Source organism: Rhinolophus ferrumequinum, chromosome 16 (assembly GCF_004115265.2).
Source record: "Rhinolophus ferrumequinum isolate MPI-CBG mRhiFer1 chromosome 16, mRhiFer1_v1.p, whole genome shotgun sequence".
NCBI classification, from domain to species: domain Eukaryota; kingdom Metazoa; phylum Chordata; class Mammalia; order Chiroptera; family Rhinolophidae; genus Rhinolophus; species Rhinolophus ferrumequinum.
In genome coordinates, this window is record NC_046299.1 from 46,966,251 (window position 1) to 46,990,370 (window position 24,120).

Below are 24,120 nucleotides of genomic sequence, written 5' to 3' on the forward strand. Positions count from 1 at the left end.
ATTAACCTACCCAATATTCAAAGCAACTCTGCAAAATCGTAAGTCCATTTCAGAAGAGGAAACAGACTCTATGAGGATATGTGACTTGCCCAAGGTCAAAATTAGTAAGAGACTGGCCCAGGAACTCAAGGATTCTCAAATTCAAAGGCAATTACACTCTATCATGCCACACTGTGTAGAAGGTAGACAAAATTGTTTCCAAAGTCATTTCCAACTTGAAGATTAATAATGTGATTCTAAAGGTACAGAAAAGAGCTGGATCCCCATCACTGAGGCTCCCCATTCAGTGTTTCTACCTCTATAAATCCTGGGATTCAATCATAATACCTTAGATTTATGCAGGGCTTTACCTTCTATTGAAGACTTTCTTTCACATATATCTTAAGGAAAACTTTCTACTCACCTGCAATGCTTTGTTGGCTTCTTTTATATCTTCTATTTTAAGTTTTGATCTAAAAAAATTACAAATAGATCCAAATTTCAGTACACATATTTAAATACAGAACATGTAGTAGAAAGGTACAGAACATTCATTAAGAAGGTACTGCTTTTTCACAGGCTATAAAACGGTATATATACCACATGATTCTAATAATCTTCTTTGGCTAGTGGGATTATATTTTATATTGTCCTATATTTTCGAAATGAAAGCAAAAAATGTAATTTTTAAATTAAAAAAATTGCATTTTTAAGGAAAGAATATTGGCATTTTCATGTGGTTATGACAATATTAATAATAGTTACCATTTATTGTTGGCTTATGGTCTGCCAGAAATTATGCTATGATCTTTGCATGCATAATCTCATTTAATCTTCAAAAAAAACCTATCTTAAAGACGAAGAAAGTGAGGCCTGATGAGGTTTAATCACTTGTAACAGGTCACAGAGGTGTAACTGGGGAAGCCAGGATTCAAGCCCTGGTCTGTGTGACCCCAAAGTCTACATACTATCCATTATGTACACTATTTGTCTAGGAGATGCAAAAGGAAAAATTCAGGAAGCTATAGCTGTAATACTGTTTCACTTTTAAAAATACATATTAATGAACATACAGATTATAAATAGCATTATTTACCTGTGATCCCACTACCCAGAGATGATAATCTCTACATGTCAATGAGTGTGTATTTTAAGTGGAATCATTATTGACAGTTTTCCATAAGGAGTTCTTTATACTTAACAATATATCCTGAAAAGGCTGAGCTTCTTAGTATCTGCCAATTATATTAAATGGTTACAAGTATACCATGAAAAAGAATATAAAGTGGTTTATATAATTATCTACTGCTGAACTTTCAACTTGTTTCAAATTACTTGCCACAAAAATTATTCATTAAAATTGGAATGACCAAAACATTTGTATTATTTTTTCTTAGAGCAACAATTTAGAAATGCAATTACTGATCAAAAGATCCATGAAACACTAAAGTCTCTGCTAATGAAGCGGAACATTAGGAACTTGCTTCACCCTACAAATGCTCTTTGTTCCAAGATATAAAATGAAAGTGTTAGTCTTTTATCTGGCTCATACTGACTCTTATATTGAGAATAATCAATGTAAAATTACATAGAATAATCAAATTTTTTTGTCTGAATTCACGTGTACAAAATGTGCCAAAGCAAAATTGATGCTGATGGGAATAATGGCCAAAACAATAACAGTGCTGTATATAAAAACAGAATATGGAATGAAAGTAGTTTAATAACATTCACTACAGAAATACTCTATGAAAATTTACTGGTGTTAATATATTTCTGGTTAAAATATCTTTATTCACAAATATGGACTCTAAAACACTTGCCCCTCTAATACAAATTGGTAAAGTATCCTAAAGAAAGGGGAGGGCCGGCCCAGAGGCTCAGGAGGTTAGAGCTCCATGCTCCTAACTTCAAAAGCTGCCGGTTTGATTCCCACATGGGCCAGTGGGCTCTCAACCACAAGGTTGCTGGTTCAACTCCTCAAGTCCCGCAACGGATGGTGGGCTCCGCTCCGTGGAACTAAGATTGAACACAGCACCTTGAGCTGAGCTGCCGCTGAGCTCCCGGATGGCTCAGTTGGTTGGAGCACAGGCTCTCAACCACAAGGTTGCTAGTTCGATTCCTTGAGTCTCACAAGGGATGGTGGGCAGCGCCCCCTGCAACTAAGATTGAACACAGCACCTTGAGCTGAGCTGCCGCTGAGCTCCCAGATGGCTCAGTTCATTGGAGCGCATCCTCTCAACCACAAGGTTGCCGGTTCAACTTCCACAAGGGATGGTGGGCTGCGCCCCCTGCAACTAGCAACAGCAACTGGACCTGGAGCTGAACTGCGCCCTCCACAACTAAGACTGAAAGGACAACAACTTGACTTGGAAAAAAGGCCTGGAAGTACACACTGTTCCCCAATAAAGTCCTGTTCCCCTTCCCCAATAAAATCCTTAAAAAAAAAAAAAAAAGGAATGGGTTATCAGTTATAGTTCCAACAAACACAATGTACAAGAGCACCTTCTCCTTGTCATAGACAGGGAGGAAACACATGTCCACATTACTCCTTTTAATTAGCTTTTATTTAGGAACATGTGTTTAAGTGTGTGAAAATATTTGACCATGACATGAAATCAATGTAGAGTAGGGTCAAAATAAAATGTGATAATATAAATGTGATACAACCAATTATGGCCCTCTAGGAAAACATCCATAAAATATAACAAGCCTCTGATAATCCTAAAACCCCTGCTTTTGAGGGGGGGAAAAAACTATAGAAGTTTCTTTATATGGAAAGAATAGCATTTACAAAATACTATGTTTGGAAGAGTCCTGGTTAATACTTCTAAACTGAAAATTCTTCTTGTTGAAATTTAAGCCTTGATGAGGACATGGGAAGAGCTGGTTATCATCCTTTGTGTATTTTAAACTGTCAGTCATAACATAGATACATTCATTACTCTAGATTCTCTTCCTTAAATATTTTATCCTAATATTTCATACCTTCCATGTTTTCTTCAAATATAATAGTTCTAGGTTATTTTCATTTTTTTAATCCTAAATTAGTCTACCTCAACCATAATTTATTTAGAAGAATAACATTTAAAGCCATTCTAAATCTACCAAAAATTCTCTCTTTATAAGAATCCTTCAATAAGAAACCAAGACTAAATATTTCATTATTAAAAGTATTTTTCACAGAGTAATTTTCAGATCCAATCTGCTCATGTTACAGACAAGAAAACTGATATTTCAGTTGCTTTGAGGAAAGGTACTGTGCTAGGTGCTTTCACACACTTCTCCTCTGTTAATTAGAAAAAGAATTCTGGTGATTTTATAATTCTCCAATCTACAAATAGAGCAACGGGCTTAAAGAGGTTAAATAAATGACCCTAAGTCACACGGCTGGTAAACAGTAGAGGGATATTGTGAGTGACATTAATGAATACTAATTTTTAAATTTAGTCATATCTTGAAAATGCAGATCTTAAATGGTAAGTTTAAAAACTATTCTTTCGGAAATACTAATTTTTCCCTTTTTTACAAAATTAAACATTTTGTATTATTCTGTATGACTTTCCCCTTCTCACTCCTCACTTTAAACAATACCCAAATGGTCTATATAAAGCCTGAAGCCAATAATGGTAAATTAGGAGCAAAGGTTAAAAAGTATCAACCTGCCTCCAAATTTTTTTCCCCCCCCAAAAAATGTATTGACCCAACTTCAGGCCCTCATCGTCAAAAATTTTTAAAGACATTCATTATCCTGTGTATTAGGAAGGAATTTGTTTTTACTTAGGTTCAATCTTATAACATACAATCATAGGAGTAGGAGGATGACGAAGAAAAGTGTTTCAGCAGATACACTGGTACAGTCAAGGAAAACTTATAGGCCCATTGGTCCTTTCTTAAGCTCTGATTAAATTCTTATCACTGCGGAAGAGAACTAGAGTTGAGAAAGAATAAAATATGTTCTGACTCACAATTGGCCCTACTCATGTCTTAGGGAATATTGGTCTCAGAAGCAGTAAAGGAAAACTATAATAAAACTGCACCATAAAATTCAAACATTAGCAAGGAAAAAACATAGAGTATCATAAATGAAGTAAAACGACAAATGACAAAATGGTGGAAAAAAGATATACACTGTGTACAACAATTAATTTACAAAGATCCCATAAGAAAATAATGAGCAATCCAACCAAACAATGTGCAAAGGATATGAACAAGCAGTATAATAGGAAACAAAATGCAAATACAAACAGAACACAAATAAATATAGATGTTTCCTTTTGTGGTTTTAGAGAACTACTCTTTCCTATGCCCTTGGAAATTGGACTCAAGATTTCTTAATGGAATCCCATCTTTAGCAAAACAGACCGCATGAAACAGGAGGGAAATGTGAGAAAGAACACCATTTCTTGTTGTCTTTATAGGAACCCAATAACTCTTCATTGCAATAGAACTAACCACACTGTGTGAAGTTAATACCCTACTCATGATGAGATAAAACACCATTCCCATCTCATAATGTTGGCTCCTTCTCAAAAGACTGACAAAGCTATCTCCAGATATTGTGAAAATTTGGCTTCCGTTGTTCCGAGAAAAATATATTAAATGAAATTCAGAATTCTTTGATTTGAAGAAATTAAATAAGTCTTAGCTTTCATCTCCAGAAAAAGTTTAGAGTTAAGATCCAATAAAATAACGTAACTTTTAACAAAATCTCTCAAACCTACAGTCTTATTTGTTAATTTTTAAAGTTTTTGTTTGGTTTTGTTTTTAATAGTTCGTATCTTTCTTTTCTGTATGTAAACTTTTCTGCCTATTTGGTTTGGCACACTCATTCCTTTATAAAAGTCAATGACTGCTTAGTTGAAAGAAAAAAAAGAAATTACTCGCTAAGTTTGTTGCCAAGTTCTTGAAGAGCTTGCTCCTGTTCATGATATATTTTTTTCAACTGCTGATTTTCATCCTGGAGGTTAAGGAACTCCTTCAAAACATAAAAAACAGAAAATGCAATTTAAAAGAGACAAGAAACTTCACATTGTATACGTACCATTAATTAGGAATAGAAATCCTTCAGCATTTTATGAAAAACAGAACTGTCCAAAGCTCTTTCATAGCTGCTCTATCAACTATTTTCCATTCATTTAATCTCCTTACTGGTATTTTTAAAGATGACCAGTATATTCTATTTCCTTGGTATAAATGTAAATTGTGATTTTCCTTTTTACAGAACTTTCATCAAAATGTAGTTTTAAAAGTTTTACCACCATTTACTTTTTTAAGACTAATGATCTGTTGGGTCTCATTTCTAAGATGAGATAAGGAATCTTTCTCCTTTTGAAGATCTTCCTGCAAAGTCTGCCTCCATTCCTTCTCAATCTTCAAATCAGTTTCCAGTTGTACCCTTGAATGACAAACAATAAACAGAAGCTCAGAGCTATTTCTCACATGACAGTTGTTTGTATTCTTTAATAAGAGTATCTATTTGGTTGACGACTTTTGCCTTTATAATTCATTTCTTCAGATATTTTCTTTCACAGATTTTTTTTTGGTAAACAAGTTCAGCAGCACAGGGTTTTCTAATCTCAAAGTTATCAGTTTATTTGCCAACCATAAAAACTACTTGCTAAACAATAATTTATGTAATTTATTAATTCTGTACATGTAAATGCTGTATAAGCATAGAAAATACCCAGAGAGGCACATTATACTATTAAAACTGGATACGTCTTGGGAAAGGAAACATGGAGAGGATGACCAAAAAAATCATTTTGATAATTATTGCTCATAAGTAGGTATAACAGCTGAGGCAGGTACTAATAATGCTATAGTTTCTAATACTTTACACTTTAATTGCAATATATCATAATACTGAGAACATCACATTATTTTAATATTTTTGGTAACACTTTTGTGTCCTCTTAAAGTTAGCATTTCCATTAACAGCTATATTATTTTCTAGTGAAATACATTTTAGATTTTATAATTCAAGTTGGAGAAAAGAAATACCTCAAAACAAAATTTATAAATTGTTGACAGATACTATTTCACTACAAAATTAGAAGGAATACGGAGGAAAACTGAAGTAACCAATGTATAGAGTGCCTTGCCGAGTGGCCTGATCATCCAGAACCAGAAAATCAGTGAAAAAGCAAAGGAAAATTTTGTTTTTAATTATAAATATATTGTCAAAACACATGTTGACCACCAAAAGCAGAAATTATAAAGGAAAAAAGGGGAAAACATAACTATATAAAAATTTTAAATTTGTAAATGAAAAAATAACCACTATGAACAAAGTTTAAAAATTATAAAATATTTTCACTGTATGTGAAAGACCCAGAGTAAATACACAAAGAGCTCTTACAAATAAATATTAAAAAGCTGAACACCCCAGAGGGGAAAAATAGATATGAACTGGCAAGTCACAAAATAAAGACATTCATGCTATCACTAATAATCAAAAATATGCAAACAAACAATAAAGCAAAATTTTTCGGGCTAAAGGATTCGTTTAGGTTAATTGTGACAGGATGGTGTAGAATTATATTAATTCATATGATAAAATGTCCATTATGTGGTAAATACAATAAATAAGACACAAAAGAGCATGTAGCATGATCCTTTCTAAAAAACATAAAAAAAATCTATGTAATATCAAAATAATGTAATACCAAAAATAAATAAGGATATTCATCAAAATGTTAAAAAAAGAAATCCTAGCTGCTTTTTTTTTTTCCCTCCCCATTCTTCTGCCTCCCTCCGCCCACCCCCACTCCCGTTCAAGCCACTGTTAGCCGCTACGGGCCACTCATGGTAGCCCACGGCTGTCTGGCTGCTCACAGAAGCCTAGGGAGAGCCATTGTTCACAATCTTAGCTGTAGAGCGTGCAGCTCATTGGCCCATGTGGGAATTGAACCGGCGACTTTGGCTTTAGGAGCAAGGTGCTCCAACCACCCGGGCCCCTGCGCCAGCCCACCAGCTGCCCATTTCTGTAGTAATGGTTCCAATTTTTCTGAGCCATCAGGGATCCTTCCTGATCTCCCAATTAACATGTTCATACTCTACCAAGATGGCACAAAATTACTTTCAGGCTTTTAACAGGGACAAACATCTCCCTGTAGCTATACCATCTTATTAAGTAGGTTGGGCCTATAGGAAAGGGCCAGGCACCTGTAGCACTATTTAGGTCATCCTTTGGGCAGGGATCAAATAGCTGCACCACTGCAGAATAAATATCAGATTTGTCTTACCTACATGTTTGGCAAACTCTAGAAAACTGATTCAGTAACACAGTACAATACCAGGGTTTCAAGACTGTATTCCAGGGACTGGCAAAGAGTGGCCCAGCCTGGCTTTTCTTGTTTTTCATTTGGCAGAGCACAAGGACTTAAACAACAAAACCCTTGATGTTATTAATAAACTTGTTGACTTAAGTGCGCCTCATGATTTTTGTTGCCTAGGCAGCCCTGAAAGTGCTGGCTGTCTGTCCTTTTGTGAAAGTCTTACAATTAAGAAAAAAATGTTTGCTTGCTGAGTGTTTTTGTTTTGAGGGAAGTAGTGGATTTTAGTTTCAAAAAGTACACATGATGCACGTTTTCAACCAAGGTAACATTTCCTGCCCTAAAGCCTTATTCTATATACCAATTTCTCAAAATGTTATTTTTGTGGTAGATTTAAAAGGAACTTAGAATTCTGGTTCTAGACAAGATGGAGTAAACATATTTCTACCTATCCATTCAACTAAGTACAGTTAAAAACCCTGGACATTATATATAAACAAACATAAGATTCTGAAAGGGAGAAAGAAGGCAGACCAGCTAAAAACCCCAGGACTCAAAGAATAACACGGTGATGAGCTCCGAGGCTTCTTTGTGCCTCTTCTATAGCTAAGACTGTGCACCAAAGCTGCCTGCAACCCACAAACACCAATGGGCACAGACCAAAAAGAGCCACAAGAAAGACCTGCTCTCTCTTGCCAAAGAGCTGGGAAGAGGCAGCCTAGTATGATAGAAACCTTTCTGACAATAAATGCCCTATTCCAGCAAAACACCAGAGGAAAAAACCACAGGCCCTGACCACACAGCAAAGTAGGGAGCCTAAATTTCCATCCTCATCTGGCAATAATGAGGTGTCCCTTCCCCCACCCCACTGTGGTGATATCAGAGAAGGCCAAATCAGGGAAGGGCATCTGAGCATCCACCCCTGCCCAGCAATAATAAGGTGTCTCTCCTCATCCACCCCTGTGGAGGCCATGTGAGCAGGCAGTACTTTTATCCCTATGCATCAGTAACAAGGCAGTTCTCACCTTCCCCACAGTGTCAGCCAGGGCCAGGTGGGGAGCTTAGATTTCTATCTCTGCGCTGTGATAATAAGGGTACCTCTCCTTCTCCCCTCCAGCATAGTGTCAGCAGAGACCAAGGAGGAAGCCTGGACTTCCACTCCCACTTGATCGTAACAAGGCACCTCTCCCCGTCTCTCCATAGTGTCAGTGGAGACTGAGTGGGAAACATAGATTTCAATCCCTGCCCAGTTAGGCACCCTTCTCCAGCCCATCCAGGACGGTCCTGGGCTTCTATCCCCACTTAGTATAAAGGTCAGTGTGCACATTTCCCTGCTGGTGTAGTTATCATAGAGGACTGCCAAAACAAGATTTAAATACGATGCTGTCTCATAATTCCCAAAATGTCTAGAATGCAATGAGAAAATACTTGTCACACCAAGACCCAGGAAAAAAAATCTCAATTTGGATGAGAAAGAACAATCAACAGATGCTAACATGGCAGATAGTTCCAGATGTTGGAACTATCTGACAAGAATTTTAAGACAGCCATTATAAAAATACTCCCATGATCAATTAAGAACATGCTTGAAACAAATGAAAAAATAGGAAGTTCTGGCAAAAATGGAAGAGTGGACGGAGGGATGAAGGGAGGGAATATAAAAAATTTAAAACATACAATAATCTCACTGGATGGGCTCAATAAAGGAATGAAAATGAAGAGGAAAGAATGAATGAACTTCAAAACAGAAAAATAGAAATTACCCAATCTGAACAACAGAGAGAAAGACTGAAAAATAAAAGTAAAGAGTGTCAGGGACCAGTGGGACTATTAAAAAAAAGATCTAACATTCATGTTATCAGAGTCCCAGAGGAGAGGAGAAAGCAAGTGGAACTGACAAAATACCCGAAGAAATAATAGTCAAAATTTTTCCAAATTTGGCAAAGATAAACCTAAAGACTCGAGAAGCTGACCAAAGCCAAACAGGATGAATCCAAAGAAAGAATCTTGAGCATAATTAGAAGAACAATTCAAACGACAGTCAGAAACAGTCAGAAAGCCAAAAGAAAGTGGCACAACACTTTTCAAGTGCTGAACAAAAAGAATTATCAACTCAGAATTCCTAGGGTAGTCTGAAAGTACACTTCAGCAATGAAGGTGAAATCAAGACATTCTCAGTTCAAAGAAAATTAAGAGAATTTGTTGCCAACAGACCTGCCCTCAAAGAATGGCTAAAGGAAGTTCTTCAGACACAAAGGAACCTTGGAACATCAGGAATGAAAAGAACAATAGAGAGAGTTTTCTAAATTATGTTTAATGGTTGAAGCACAAACTATAACATTGTCTGATGTGGTTCTCAATATTATGTAAATATTTAAGCAAATTATGCTATAAAGGGGAGACATAAAAAGATCTAAGTAGAGGTAATGCTTCCACACTTCATTCAAAGTAGTAAAATGTGGATGCCAGTAGACAAAAAAGTTGCAAATATATTAATATAAAGTCTAGAGTAACCACTAAAAACTCTATACAAATAAATACACTCAAAAACACTACAAATAAATCAAAAAGGAATTCTAAGTAATGTTCAAGTAACCCATGGGAAGGCAGGAAAAATAAAACAGAGGAATAAAAAAACAGAGAAGAAATAAAACAATAAAACAGCAGACTTAAGCTCTAATATATTAATAATTACACTAAATGAAAATGGGCTAACTACGTCATTAGCAGAAGGAATAAAAAACATGAATTATAAAAAACTTACTTCAAATATAATGATAAAGATTAAGCTGAAAGTAAATAAAAAGTGTGAACATTAATCTTTTGTTTACTGCATGAAAACATTAATCAAAACAAAGCAGAAGTAGCTATATTAACTCAGACAAAGTAGACGTCAAAAGAAAATTACCAGAGACAAAGAGGCATATAATATAATGATAAAAAGGTCAATTCACTAAGAAGATTTAGCAATCCAAAATGTGTAGACACTAAAAAATGGAACTTCAGAATTCACAAAGCAAAAACTGATAGAATTGGAAGTAGAAATACCTAAATCCATAATTATAGTTGGGATATTTCAACAAATCCTCTACTGATAATTGACAGAACTACTAGACAGAAAATCACCAAGGATAGAGAAGAATTTAACAGCACCTCAACCAAAAAAGGCATCATGCATAGAGGTATCATGCGTGGCATGTGGGCTTGTTTAATGATCTGTTAAACATAATATGTAACTGTAGTTTCCATTGTTGTTTTTCTTTTAGTAACAAAAGTGATACATATTTACTGGGGGGAAAATATTGATATTTATAAAGTAAAAACTAAAACACCCCTGCCAATCTGCCATCACTCCTGAGATAATCATTCCCCAGGATCTGTTTTAAACTCTTTTCTACGTATATGTAAGTATACATATATGCAGTTTCAACTTTATAAAAAAATGGGATCATACTTAGTTTGCTTTCCTTTCAACTCAATGACATTCTTCCCAGCTGACTATATACAGATCCACCATATTGAAATACTAATTAAAATGTTCTCAGAAAGCATCATGTTCTTTGGTAATATAGGCTCCTTTGAGTTACAAAGGTCTATTATACTTAGTATCCAGAAACATAATGGCCATCAGATTAACCTCAAACAGCAGAAAAAATAAAATTGTCCTTGAGCAAGAAGATAAGACAGTTGAAATTGCTCTGCAAGCAATAAAGGGAGTAAAAACATAAGTTTTATCATAAGTATGTTTTCTAAGGTTTTTATCTTTTAGAACTCCACAATCTACACAATCTATCTGACATCATTAAATAAATGAAAATATAGGTATTCTACTATATGTTCAAAAAAGGGAGTGGGTGGGAATTAGGTTAACACAAGTATTTGTTTCCAAGAGTGAAATACTCACAGCTGTTTCTCCTTTTGGGAGATTTGTTTCTGCAGACTGTCGGATTTACTCTGACATCCTTGTAGGTATTTCCTGTCCTCATCTTCAGCTTCCATTTGCGCCTTCTCTGCTTGCTGCAATCTGGTGTAATTCAAATCAACTTTGGGTAAAACTGAGGCTAGAACTAGGGTGTAAAAGGGTGAAGAAGACAAATAAAAGAAAAATGGGGAAATAGAAACATTTCTAAATGAAAACAAAGTTTGGGGGAAAACTCACAAACTCAAACGTGAAAGAGCCACACAATGTCTGTTTGTGATTTTTTTTTCAGTATAACATATAATATGCCCAGAATACTATCTTCAAATTCATTTTATTTCTTGTTCATAATTAACAATGCAAAGCAATACAGCCTCTACCACTTCTGTAGAGCGTAATGAATCAACTTCCAAAGTGTAATAGGTGTGTTACTGTCTTTTTACAAAACCATGAAAAGCATAGTACTTAAGTCTACACTAGCTGAAGAAGCCGCATTGTTCTATTTTATGTTAGGATATGTATGCCAGGAATCAAGTGTGCTAACAAGGCCAAGAGCAAAGACCTGCAATTACTTCAAATAACAGCCAAGTCTTCCCTGTAGGATCATTATGCATGTATTAATTATGCCAAAGCTGTTATGTGTGTATGTGTGTGTTTTAAGATTTAAAAGAATTTAGTTACTAGTTGGCAACATTCTCTAGAGATCATTTTTGTTCCTCATCACTGAATTTTAAAAATTAGCTAAAAATGTGATTTTCATTTTCTCTGTTTTTATTTGTAAATTGTTGCTTCTCCCTGTGCTTAGCTCCACTCCATGCCTCCTACGGTCATTTAGGATTTCTTAGATTTAACTTCAATATTTTTATAAGAAAACATCTACCAAGTATTCAAGGGACATCAATTTCTTATAGGGAATCATAAGAGAAATTTCTATTCAACTAACCAAAAAAATTGCCTCTTCTTTTCTTCCTTAAAACCATACCAATGGGGCAACCCCCACACATTTCAGAAGTATAAATGCCACTTCCAAGGAGAAGGGAGTAACACTGAAGTTACCTCTAAATCCAAATTTAAAATATTAAGGTGGGGGGATGGGTGGCCCAAGCTTTTCTCTCATGTTACTAAAACTAAAAAGTGAGGTAGGCCTTGAAGTTGTGCTATCATAGAAGAGGGCTAAGGGGAACCAGAAACTTGAGGTGTTAAGCACAAGATGATGGCCAATCTGGGTAATGAACTATTTTAAAACATATTTAAAAAATCAGTAAAAGAGCCATTAGGCAAAGAGTGGACTTATGGTGGGGAAAAAATCTGTGCCAACACATTGTCAAAACAAAGGTTAACTTTTTAAACAACTTTTATGTTTTCCATCAAAAAATGGCCAAAAAGATAAAACTGCATTTGAAAATCCTGACCTCCAAAGGTCAATACTCAAATCAGCCCTTGTGCACAAGGTTTGAGGGATGTGTTTGTGGAAATCCAAGTGCACCCACTCTGCTTGAGGGCAGTGTATTACCACAGCAGCTGATCAAGAAGTGTACAGGGTTCCTAATACCCTTTTAAAATACTTAATAGCATAAATTCTTTTCTGTTTAATATATTATAAAACTGTTGATTCTCTTTTAGTCTGTTTAAATACAAGTGGTTTTCAGAAAGATATATCTTTGACCAGCTTGTACTGGTCCTGAGTGTCACTGCTGGCACATTTCACCAATGACATTGCAATTGTCCTAGTTTGAGTTAACAAATCATTGTCACTTCATAATGGAATGGACAGAAATCAAAGACAGAAAAAGGTAATAAAGATGTCCAAAATGTAAAAATGGGGATAAAGAAACAAAAAAGAAAAAAGAAGAAAGAGGATGTCAATAAAAGAATACTCATGTCAATAAAGCATTAATAGTTATGTTTTTCATAAGTAGATTCAAAGAAAGCAATGATAAGACATATGTTGACACCAACATGACAGGTCAATGGAAGTACATTACATTTTCCAACAATAAAGGTGAAAAATGCCGATATAAAACAATTCCATTTTAAACAAAATTATTTCTTGGGTTGGGGTGAGGGTCCTAGCTCGAAGAAACACAACTAAACTGCCAACTCAGAAAGCTTGATTTCAGATAAAGAGATGGTGAATGACAAAGGATATGACAATCAATATGCATGGAAATCAATCAGGGATAATTCAACCGTTGGTTTTGTTCGTTTTTTTTTTTACTTTTTTGAGGTTTTTGTTTGTGTATTTGTTTTATGTAACATAACAGATTGAACCACATAAAATTGCTGATATTAGGCCTTTTCTAAAATGTGCAAAATGGTAAGTTCAAATGAATCAGCCTAATATAAAGCAACTTGATTCCATGCAACAACCAAAACAAAAAAGGCAAAATTCTGCTGGGCTTAAAAAACCATGTCCTAATCTAAATTTTCCTAATGGCTTTTGTGGCAGATGTTAAGAGTTAAATAAAGAAAAGGAGGGGAAAGGAAGGAAAAAAAGAAACTAAGACAGAAAATGCTGTACCTTTGTTCCAGCTGCCTCATGGCTACAGTAATTTTATTGGTTTTTTCTTCTAGTCGGGCAATTATTTCATTTTTTTCTTTCAAACCATCTTCAGAACCCTATTTAGAAAAACACAGTGCTTTTGATTTTTAAACCTGAACATTTATAAGCTTTGTATACCATTTTGCTATGGGATTATTACTTTGAAATGAGCCAAGTTAATTTGTAGTTTAAAATACTCCGATATAAAGCACTAGTACTACTAGTTTTCCTTCAAAGTAAAATAAAGAAAAAAAACCACTCAGCCTTTAATGTTTTTGGAAGACAACCAAATAAACTCTTGTAAAATATGCTATTTTTCAAATTAAATTAAAAAGGGCTTTTGGCAACATGTCTACTTAAGAAAAATGTCACTTTATTAGAAAATTTGTAATTATTATAGTAAAGCATTTCAGTCAAAATTAAATCTTTCTCAGGACTATGCTATATAAAGAAGTTCACAAAAATGTCTCGCATATTTAGATTGAGTTTTACCAAAAGATTTAATCTTCATACTGTTAAACTTTCAACATCAAGAAATAAATTCAGAAGGGTGCAGGGGGTTCTAGAAGAGGGTAAACGGGGTCAAATATATATGGTGATGGAAGGAGAACTGACTCTGGGTGGTGAACACACAATGTGAGATATAGAGATGATGTATTACAGAATTGTACACCTGAAATCTATGTAACTTTACTAACAGTTGTCACCCCAATAACTTTTATGAAAATAAATAAATTAAATAAATTCAGATAGGTGATTCTGTTTGTTGTTTGATACCTCTTTCATTGCTACATTTCTAAAGCTTCCATTTAGCAAAAAAGACACTGCATTTTATTACTAACATACCACTGTTAAAATAGGCTCATCTCTTAAAAACCAAATCCTTTTACAAACATTCATTTTTAATTTATATAACAAGAAATTCCAAGAATTTAAGAACGTTCCTTACCTGCAACTTTTGATACATCTCTATGTTAATTGCTTTAACTTCCTCTAGCTGTTGTCGAAGGCCTATCAGAGTATCTTGCTTCTCATGGATATCTTTCTCCAACAATTTCATGGCAAGTTCAATCTCATGTTTCATACTAACTTGTACCGCTAGCTCGTTCTCCACATCCTGCAATTTCAACATATCCTCAATTCACATGTCTCTTCAGGATGTCAAAATCAGACACTCAACAATTAATGCGCTCAAGAAAGTTTCTATTCAATATATGGACTATTCCTTTTGAGGTATAAGCCCCACCAATGGGAATCCACCATGCCATATAATAACATTTTAAGTATTTTCAAATGCATATTTTGCTAAAATGAAAGCATTTTCTAGATTCTGTTAATTATCACTGTCCTATTGGTTCAAGATTGAAGTATTTTTATGCCTCATAAACTCAGTATAATTTTCCTTAAACAAAAAAAATGAAGCAATCTGTATAAATGAAAGCCAAAGATAACTCAAAAATCCTATTTCACAGTTTTAATTTCTTCTTGTAAAGAATTTTACATCAAAAGGAAAAGAAGTTTCCTAATATTAAAGACAAATAGCAGGGATGAAAAGGCTGGCAATACTCTTCCTGACCTGGGTAGTAGCTACACAGGTATTTACATTATAATCCATTAAGCTTTACATTTGTATTTTTCTGTAGGTATCATATTTCACAAATTAAAAGGGTAAAAAAAAGTTAATATTAAATATGATTCTACTAATATTTGAATACATCACTCTATTCTACTTCATTTTTTGTAATGCTAGTCACAATCCATTCATTTCACACACACAGATTGTAACAGTTTAAAAACACAGTTTAAAAAAACACTGATCCAGAGGCAGCCAGTTAGCTCAGCTGGTGAGAGCTCAGTGCTCTTAACAACAAGGTTGCCAGTTTGATCCCGACATGGGCCACTGTGAGCTGCGCCCTCCACAACTAGATTGAAAGAACTACTTGACTTGGAGCTGATGGGTCCTGGAAAAACACTTAAAATAAATAAAAGTTAGGGAAAAAAAAGCACTGATCTAAATGGGAGCTTAAAGAATTTGAGGGGATTAAGTGAGTGAGACTGCTACTCCACACCAAGGAAGATAAGGCTAAAAGAGATTTTAAGTAGAACTTGCTTAAGGGCAGATGATAATGATGATGGCTAATGTAATTTTAATGCAGCCTACCTGTCGTAACTGAGATTCATCTCGAAGTTGCCTTCTGGCTTCATTGTACATTTCATCCAGCCCCTGCCGAGAATGCTTGTATGTTTGAAGCTCAGCCTCCACATCCACTTTAGTAACCTAGGAGGAAAACATAAAACTTATTATTCTGTAATATCTACTATTAATACAGCACAGAAATACCCAGTCTACACGCAAGAGTCCCAAACAGTCACAATTTCTGATACAAGCCCGTCTGTTTGCAAATCAGTGTATACTTACCTCTAGGTGCTGCTGTGTTTTCATTAAAATCAATTTATTTTCATTTCGTAATTGATGATTTTCTTCTTGGAGTTTAATGATATTATTCTTTGCTATTGCTAACTAAAAATTATGAAACGGGCAAGAAAAAAGATTTTAAACATTCATGGCAATAAATAATAGAAAATAAAATCCTACAACTAGTAAAATGTCTCACATCTACTGAAACTTTCATAAGAAAAATGTGTTCCTATTACCCCAAGATACCAACTAAAGAAACTATACTGATTTCTACTATTTCTTTTTGTTAGTTGAAACATGCTTATCTGATTTACAATGTCCTGAATACAAAGTGCCTGAGCATATAAAAAATTGTGCATTAAACAATAAGACTATAAAGACTTGTGTAAATATAGGAAAAAAGGTTGTGCTACCATTGAAATGTAATACAGACATAACCAAATAGGACACCCTGTGAAGCCTGGACACACTGAGTGACCATCACAAATTTGAGACAGCTCCAATCATCAGCATTAAACATGAATGACTAGGTGACTTGGCTCTGAGACCTAAAACTGGAAAGAAGGATCCTAGGAAAGGAAAGCTGGGACCACTGCCCAATATTGCCTTGCAAATAAATTTCTGAACACTGTTGAGGACATAACTTGAACTTCACAGTGTGCCTAAGGCCAAGAAGAGACACAAACCAGTGAGCACCTCGCTCTCTCTAATAGTCCCAGTTTATCGAACTACCAAATGATCCAAAAATGTCAAAATGAAGAAGCATTCTTTTTTTTTTTTCCAGGGCACATGTGGGGATAGAACCGGCCAGCCTTGGTGCTATCAGCACCACGCTCTAACCAACTGAGCTAACCGGCCACCCCTGAAGATGAATTCTTAACTGTAGTCATGCAAACAATCATGCGTTCCCTGGTTTTAAAAAATTAGGAAATAAGAATTTTTAAAGAAATAAGAATTTTAATTAACATGAAAAATAGGGTTCATAGCACTAATAACAAATTTCTTCCTCTACCCTAAATAATTCTGAAAAATAGAAAGCAATAATTCTGTGGTTCGACAGATTAAAAAAAAAACTTATCTAAAAATCAATTTTACGAATAATATTAAAAATAGAGCTGAAATAAATTTCTGGTTCTGGGACCACCAAATAGCCACTTTAAAAATACTGGAAACCAGAGCATATCAGATGAGTTTTACACATGGGAAGGTAGAGAAAGTGTGGATATGATCACACTTGTAAAGAAAAGCAATCTGAATAGTGGAAAAAGAGGGACAGTATCATTTTAACATGTCTAACTACAAGTGATCCCACTATCTAAATACAGGTCATCCAGATATGAAAATGAGAATCAGAGCACATTTACAGAAGAGTTTGTATGAGTTTCACCTTTAGGCTCATTTCTAGAAGCTGAGTATCTCGAAACAATTCAGATTCACCTGAGAATTTGCCTGATAACATGTGGTTTCTATTGAACTTCTCAATTACAATTATATTACAAGTATTCCATCATAATGATGAAAATATCTGTCTGTGTGTGTATGTATGAGTATGCTTAATGCATTCATAATGAAAATGAAAAAGGATCACAAATACTAAGTCCATGAAAGACAATTATCCATGGCTGGGTGACAATACCTCTTCAATCAGCTTAGTATTTGACTTTTCTAATGAGTCAACTCTTGAATGGAGACTGCTGACTGTGCTGCTGAAATTAATAAAGAAAAAACTCATTCAAAATTACACACTCTACAAAGGCAAGAAAAAGTATGTTACCCTAGAATCATTATGTTGACTAACATGCACCAACTGCCCTGTCTGAATTTTTGAGTGTGGGAAATTTCATTAAGTTGAATAACTTGATTTGGCTAGGAGAGCATTAAAGATTGTAGCAAAAGAATTAATATTTCTATTAAAATTTCATTTGATGCTGCTCATGATTTTTTGTTGTCTTCTTAGGGTCCTTCTAACATTTAACTTACAATATTTGGGAATGGAAATTCCACACAAAGAATACTAAATAATATCAAAACTAAATTTAAAATAACATTTTAAAGGATGAGCTTTAAATGTCCACTTTAATAATTAAGCGGTTTAATGAAGCTCACAAACAGAAGCCCCATTCTGTTTCTCCTCTCCATTTTCATAATAACTAAAGACCTCCAAAGTCACCCAGGTTTGAGAAATGTGAAGATGAGATACCCAACATTAGGTACCCAGTCAGCCTGCAGCTAAGCAAACAACCCATCTTTCAAGGGTAAAGTCGAAAGTCAGGCGACGCTACATGAACACATTTGTTTTTTGCATTTTTGTTTAAACTGCTCAAGATTGGACATTATTGTACAATTTTATTGAGTTTGATTTTCAAGACCTGTTTGATTTTACTAACTCCAACTTTCTCTAATAAAATATAATATGCAGTATACATTACCAAAAAAATCTATATTAGATTAAACGAATTCTATACCAGCCGCAGAAACAAGTACTGACATTTCAGTTTAACTGGTGAAACAAGAAAAATATTGTTTCATTCATATTAAATCATTTTTAAATATAATAATTCTTAGGTAAATAACTTGAATTTTTCAGAAATAGCACCAGGGTATCCTGATGATGAGATATAGCAAGTACAGGACTAGGAGATGGAAGATCAAGGTTATGTTCCCTGCTTTTCTACTTTTTAACTGTATCTCAGATAAAGGTAGGGCAAATATTATTGTCAGATTTTATAGATAAGGAAACTGAAGCTCAGAAAGGTTTTACAACGTAAAAGAAAACCTTTCTGTGCTTCAGTTTCCTTATCTATAAAATCTATAAAATCTGACAATAATATTTGCCCTACCTTTATGTGAGAATCAATAAAATAATCATCAAAAAAGCACTTTTGAAAACAAACCCTCAATAGTGGGTGTTTTTTTTGAGTGAGGGATAATAGGTAAGTTCTATTTTTTCTATATCTGTGTTCTATACTTTCAAAATATTCTAAATGTACAAGAACTATTTTTTAATTTAAAAAACAATGAAACTTTTTAATACATAAAATGTAGAAAACTAAGGCACTAGTATTGCTGTAAGTGATTAACACACACATAACATAAAAGGGAATGAGAAAGCTCTTTTGAATAGAATAGACTCTAAGATAAACTGTCGAGTAAAAACAGTAAAGTACAAAATAGTGGAAAAAGTATGCTACCTTATGTGTAAAGAACTGAGGAAGGTAAGAAACATAAGAAAATATATGCATATTCGTGCTTATTTGCATAAAGTATCTGTGGAGGCATAAATCAGAACCTAGTATATCAATTACTCCCCAAGAGTAAAACCAGATGGTTGGAGATCGGGGAAGAGGGAGATTTTTCATTTAACATTCCTTCTGAAGTTCAAACTATGGGAATGTTTTACCTGCTCCCAAAAAAATGAATAAAAGTTTAAAAGTAAATAAATATGCATACAAGGTTGCACTTAGAAATACAATCTCAGAAATATAAAATTACAAAATACACATATTTCCTATGATAGCTATTAAAACTCCATGATTAAAAAAAAAAGATACTGACACAAGATCTTTCCTATCTCTCTAACTTCAGAAGAAAAGCCAGTTACGGCTTATTAGTTTCTTTTTCTAAAATGGGAAAATGTTTAATTGTACTTTGACTGTAATGCATGTTTATTGAGTGAAATTCAGAAAATACAGACGAGTACAAAGAATAAAAATTATTCGTAATCCCATTACCCCAAGATAGTCATTTATGCTAATTATTCATTTTAATAAGAACAGTCCATTTCTAACTATGTAGCAAACATTACTCACTACACCTGTGTTATACAGTATGTGTGGTAGCCATAAACCACATGTGACTAATAATAAGCGCTTACAATGTGACTAGTCCAAACTGAAATGTGCTATAAGTATAAAATATACATTGGATTTTAAAGATAGTACCAAAAAACTGAAAATAAAATGCCTCATTAATAATTTTTATATTGATTACATGTTGAAATAATATTTTGCATATACTGGGTTAAATTAATTGTATTTTTAACTAATTTTATCTGTTTCTTTTTTACCTTTTTAATGTGGTTTACCAGAAATTTTAAATTATCTATGTGGTTCACATTATACTTCTATTAAGCAGAACTGCACTATACTATTTTATAAACAGGTCTCAGAAATTCTTCCCACATAGAGTATTTACTGACAGCTCCCATGACCAGGTGACACTGTAAGGAGAAAACTTCCATCATGGAAAATGACAGCTTACTTTAAAGTAAGAAAAATGAATTTTTTGAACCATTAGATATAAACTTCTACCCTATCTAGTCTTTTCTCTCAAGGATACAGGGATAAGTTTAAAATTCTATTTTTAAATTCTCTGGAGATTCTATTTAAAAATCTGACTCTCGTTTTCTATTAAAAATGAGTAATATCCAATAATTCTCTGTATTCTTAGTCTCCATGCTCTCAATCCCCTCAACCCCTTCTAAAAAATGCGTAGAAGAAAGGAATAGGGTTAAGCTGACCTGAAAGGAAGACCCTAAGACAACAGTCATCAATGCATTAAGTATCCAACTATCCATAACACTTACTTCAGTTGTCTATTTAATTCTTCAACATAATTCTTCTGGTCTAATATGGCAGCAATTTGAACATTCCTAGAAGAGGGGAAAGTAGTTTTGTGCTAGGTTACAAAGGTATTTATTAGGTGCCAAAAATAATGTCTAAATCATCTAAAATTGTTATAAAACCATAATGGTAAAACATTATCTTGCCTTTAAAATGAAATTCAAGAATATAATCATATAGCAGTAAGCTGTGTATTAAATAACTATAACTTTTATTAAGTAAATTACTTGCTAATATTAGACTTAACAGTACCATTAGTATATTTAAATTTTTTTGCAACAGTATGATTTGTTTTTTATTGATTTATATGACATTATATTTTTATTGGTTTATATTTGACATATAATATTGTGTAAATTTAAGGCATACAACAGGTTGATACATTTATATATTGTGACGTGACTGCTATTCTAATGATAATTAGCACCTCTATCACGTTACCTAATCCTTTCTTTTTAGTAGTTGGAGTAAGGATATTTTAAATTTAAACACAATTAGATCTGGAAATAAACCATCATACGTAAGCTTGTAAATAGTAAGTTTTCATCCCTTTTATGACAAAACATAGCTAACTATTAAAATGGGTCTCAGGAACTGCAGGTATGACCCAAGTTGGAGGCTTTCGTATGAAAGCCTCCTTCTAAATAGTTTTTTGCTTTATCAAGCTGGTAAATGGAAGTGAAAACTAAACAAAGCAGGAACTACACATAAATAAATGAAATAAAAACCACATTATAAGTAGGTGGACCTCATACTGATTTGTAAAGAGCTAAAGAAAAAAAAAAACCATGTGAAATAACTTATGAAAATCATACCTTTCTTTATTTCCAACATCTTCTTCATTCTTTAAATACATGGAAAAATCAATCACTCCAACCTGAATTAAATAAAGTTATTTTTATTTAAAGGGGAGAAATATCAGAAATACCTTTAACATGCAACTGAATTTTACTCGAAATTTTTCTTTACTGTTAACTGCACTGTTTACAACTTAAGAGTATAAACTAGATCAAAGAAGAACAGTACAAACTTAAAACACTCTGCATTTGGTACTAGTCACTTGCACTTACTTGTGAGTCTAAATCTTCTCCCTTGACACAGAGATTAGCATCTATCACATTCAGGCCAACCAGCAGCCCAACAATTACTGCTCCTTCTTCTTCCATCATTAGTGCATGATACTCATAGAATTCACTGTAAAAATTAAAATAATAAAAAACTTAAATCACAAATTTATTTCAAAAACTAAAATTTAAATTTTAGTACCTTATTATAAAGATGGAACCAAGCTAAGTCTTCAAATTAGCCTTTCTATATGTGAATAACTTAAAATTTTTGAAATTTAAATATCTATACAGAAAACAAAACAAAGAGACTGAAGGAGACAAAAGAGGAAAAGGAATTTTGATGAGAGAAAAGAGAGATAAAAAATTGGGCGGCCGGTTGGCTCAGTTTGTTACAACGCTGTGCTCATAACACCAAGGTCGCTGGTTCAATTCCCACAGAGGCCAGTGAGCTGCGCCCTCCACAATTAGATTGAAAACAACGACTTGACTTGGAGATGATGGGTCCTGCAAAAACATGCTGTTCCCCAATATTCCCAAATGAAAAAAAAAAAAAGAAAGAAAGATCAAAAGAAAAAGAGCCATCACTGAGGGGTCTGAAATGTTTGTAACTCTCAGAAGACACAGTGACTGCTGCTGATATAATTACAATACTTTTATTAGAGTTGAATTTTCAGTTCTTAGATTTATTAAGACCCTTGGGATAAAGACTAAGGTGGGAAAATGAATATATGAAACATTTCCAAACTCAGGTTCCAGTCAGTTGCATTTGATATGTATATTTCAAGTGTTCTTAATAGATAACCATCAATAAAAGATACTGATGGGTATCTATATTCTTTAAAAGTGTTCAAATAAGAGGCCTCTCAAAGAAATTGGACAGTTTAAAAACTAATACTTGACAACTTATATTCAAAGAACTAGTTATCACTGTCTCATGCCTCCCTCAAGAAGTCCCACTTTAATTAACCTTTAGAATACTGAAAAATTGCAGGTGCTTAAAGTATGATCATTCTTATTTAACAAATGAAAAAACCAAGATGTACAACCAAAGTCACAATTCTCCAGAACATCAGAAAGGTACTCTACAAGAACAAGGGTGAATGGAGGGGCTACCATGGACCCAACTCCCTTTGAGAACTGCATACCTTGCTCTGAAAGTCTGTGTTAACCATTTGGTCTTCAATTTAAATTAATAGTTTAAAATGTGCCCACAATACAGTCGAAGCAGTAGTTTGGACACTCAAGATCAAAAAGATCCCTCTTGAATTAAAGCCCCAAATTCCACTACAAATTTTTATTCATAGAAGTAACTGTAATTTATTAGGTTGGTGCAAAAGTAATTGCAGTTTTAATCTTTTAAACTGCAATTACTTTTGTATCACCTAATAGAAAAAAAAAATGTATGTTAGTCTTAAAAAAAAGAAAGAAACTTAGAAATATAACATAAATTTCCCCTTATCAGCTGATAAAAAGCTTACGGTACTTATTTTTTAGGCTAGTTCCTGATCCATATTATGTCCCCACCATGATTTTCTCACTCATTTTGCTCCTCCTTTTATTTTATGCCATCTTGTTGTATTTTATGAATCCTTTTGTACTACACCTTCAATCCTTTTTCGAAGATAGGATATAAATGAAATAAAAAATGAAAATGAACATGATTTAATGGTACTAACCTCAAGAGATCCCTCTGAATAATTAAGCAACGCAGGTAATCGGCCATTTTTTTTTGCATGAGAGCTAATCGAAGCCATGCTCTTGCACGACCCAGGGGTGTCCTGAGAAACAAAACCAATTGTTAAGAAAACAGCCCCAGCCCAAAGATTATAGACTATATGTTCTATATCTGTTGAGGTACACATTAATAAAGAAAAAAGGCAATTTATCATGGTTTTTCTTCATTTCTATAGTTTTAAGCTAGCTCTTTATAGCATGCAAACCAATCCCCGAGAGCTATTTTAGTCTCTAATGTAAATCTGAACCTGTACAACACCTAGGTAATATTTTATGACTTGGAAGAAATTAAATAGTGAGGATATTTCTACAAAAAATACTTTGTTCAATTGTCATTAGAAAATTAAATCTGGTACCTCTTACTCAAGTTCTATCATTTAGTGAAAATAAAAGCCAGTTTTACAGAATATGTATGATTTTTTTGAAGAGAAAGATACCATTTACACTTTTATGTTTTCTTATACAGAAAACATTTTGGCAGGTAGCGTGGGCGGAAACAATCTTCACTTCTAACAGACAATGAGTTTCTTATGACTTAGCATTTTAATGAATATCATTCTT

General features: G+C 33.8%; 1 protein-coding gene across 8 annotated transcripts in view; it reads right to left on the bottom strand.

Moving 5' to 3' along the window:
• Positions 1-24,120, bottom strand: part of RUFY2 (RUN and FYVE domain containing 2) — a 37,323-nt gene that overhangs the window by 6,083 nt on the left and 7,120 nt on the right. For 5 of the 8 annotated variants that reach the window (XM_033130878.1, XM_033130874.1, XM_033130876.1 and 2 more), the window contains exons 4-16: positions 23,502-23,603; positions 21,829-21,952; positions 21,574-21,635; positions 20,722-20,787; positions 17,773-17,842; positions 16,137-16,238; positions 15,879-15,995; positions 14,667-14,834; positions 13,697-13,794; positions 11,161-11,280; positions 5,248-5,377; positions 4,863-4,957; positions 404-452 (exon numbers count right to left, since the gene is read on the bottom strand). In XM_033130878.1, coding sequence (XP_032986769.1) covers positions 404-452; positions 4,863-4,957; positions 5,248-5,377; positions 11,161-11,280; positions 13,697-13,794; positions 14,667-14,834; positions 15,879-15,995; positions 16,137-16,238; positions 17,773-17,842; positions 20,722-20,787; positions 21,574-21,635; positions 21,829-21,952; positions 23,502-23,603 — 1,303 coding nt within the window. Of the gene's footprint in view, positions 1-403; positions 453-4,862; positions 4,958-5,247; positions 5,378-11,160; positions 11,324-11,490; positions 12,930-13,696; positions 13,795-14,666; positions 14,835-15,878; positions 15,996-16,136; positions 16,239-17,772; positions 17,843-20,721; positions 20,788-21,573; positions 21,636-21,828; positions 21,953-23,501; positions 23,604-24,120 lie in introns of those variants that run through there. The other 3 variants (XM_033130875.1, XR_004425327.1, XM_033130881.1) reach the window with 3 other exon arrangements.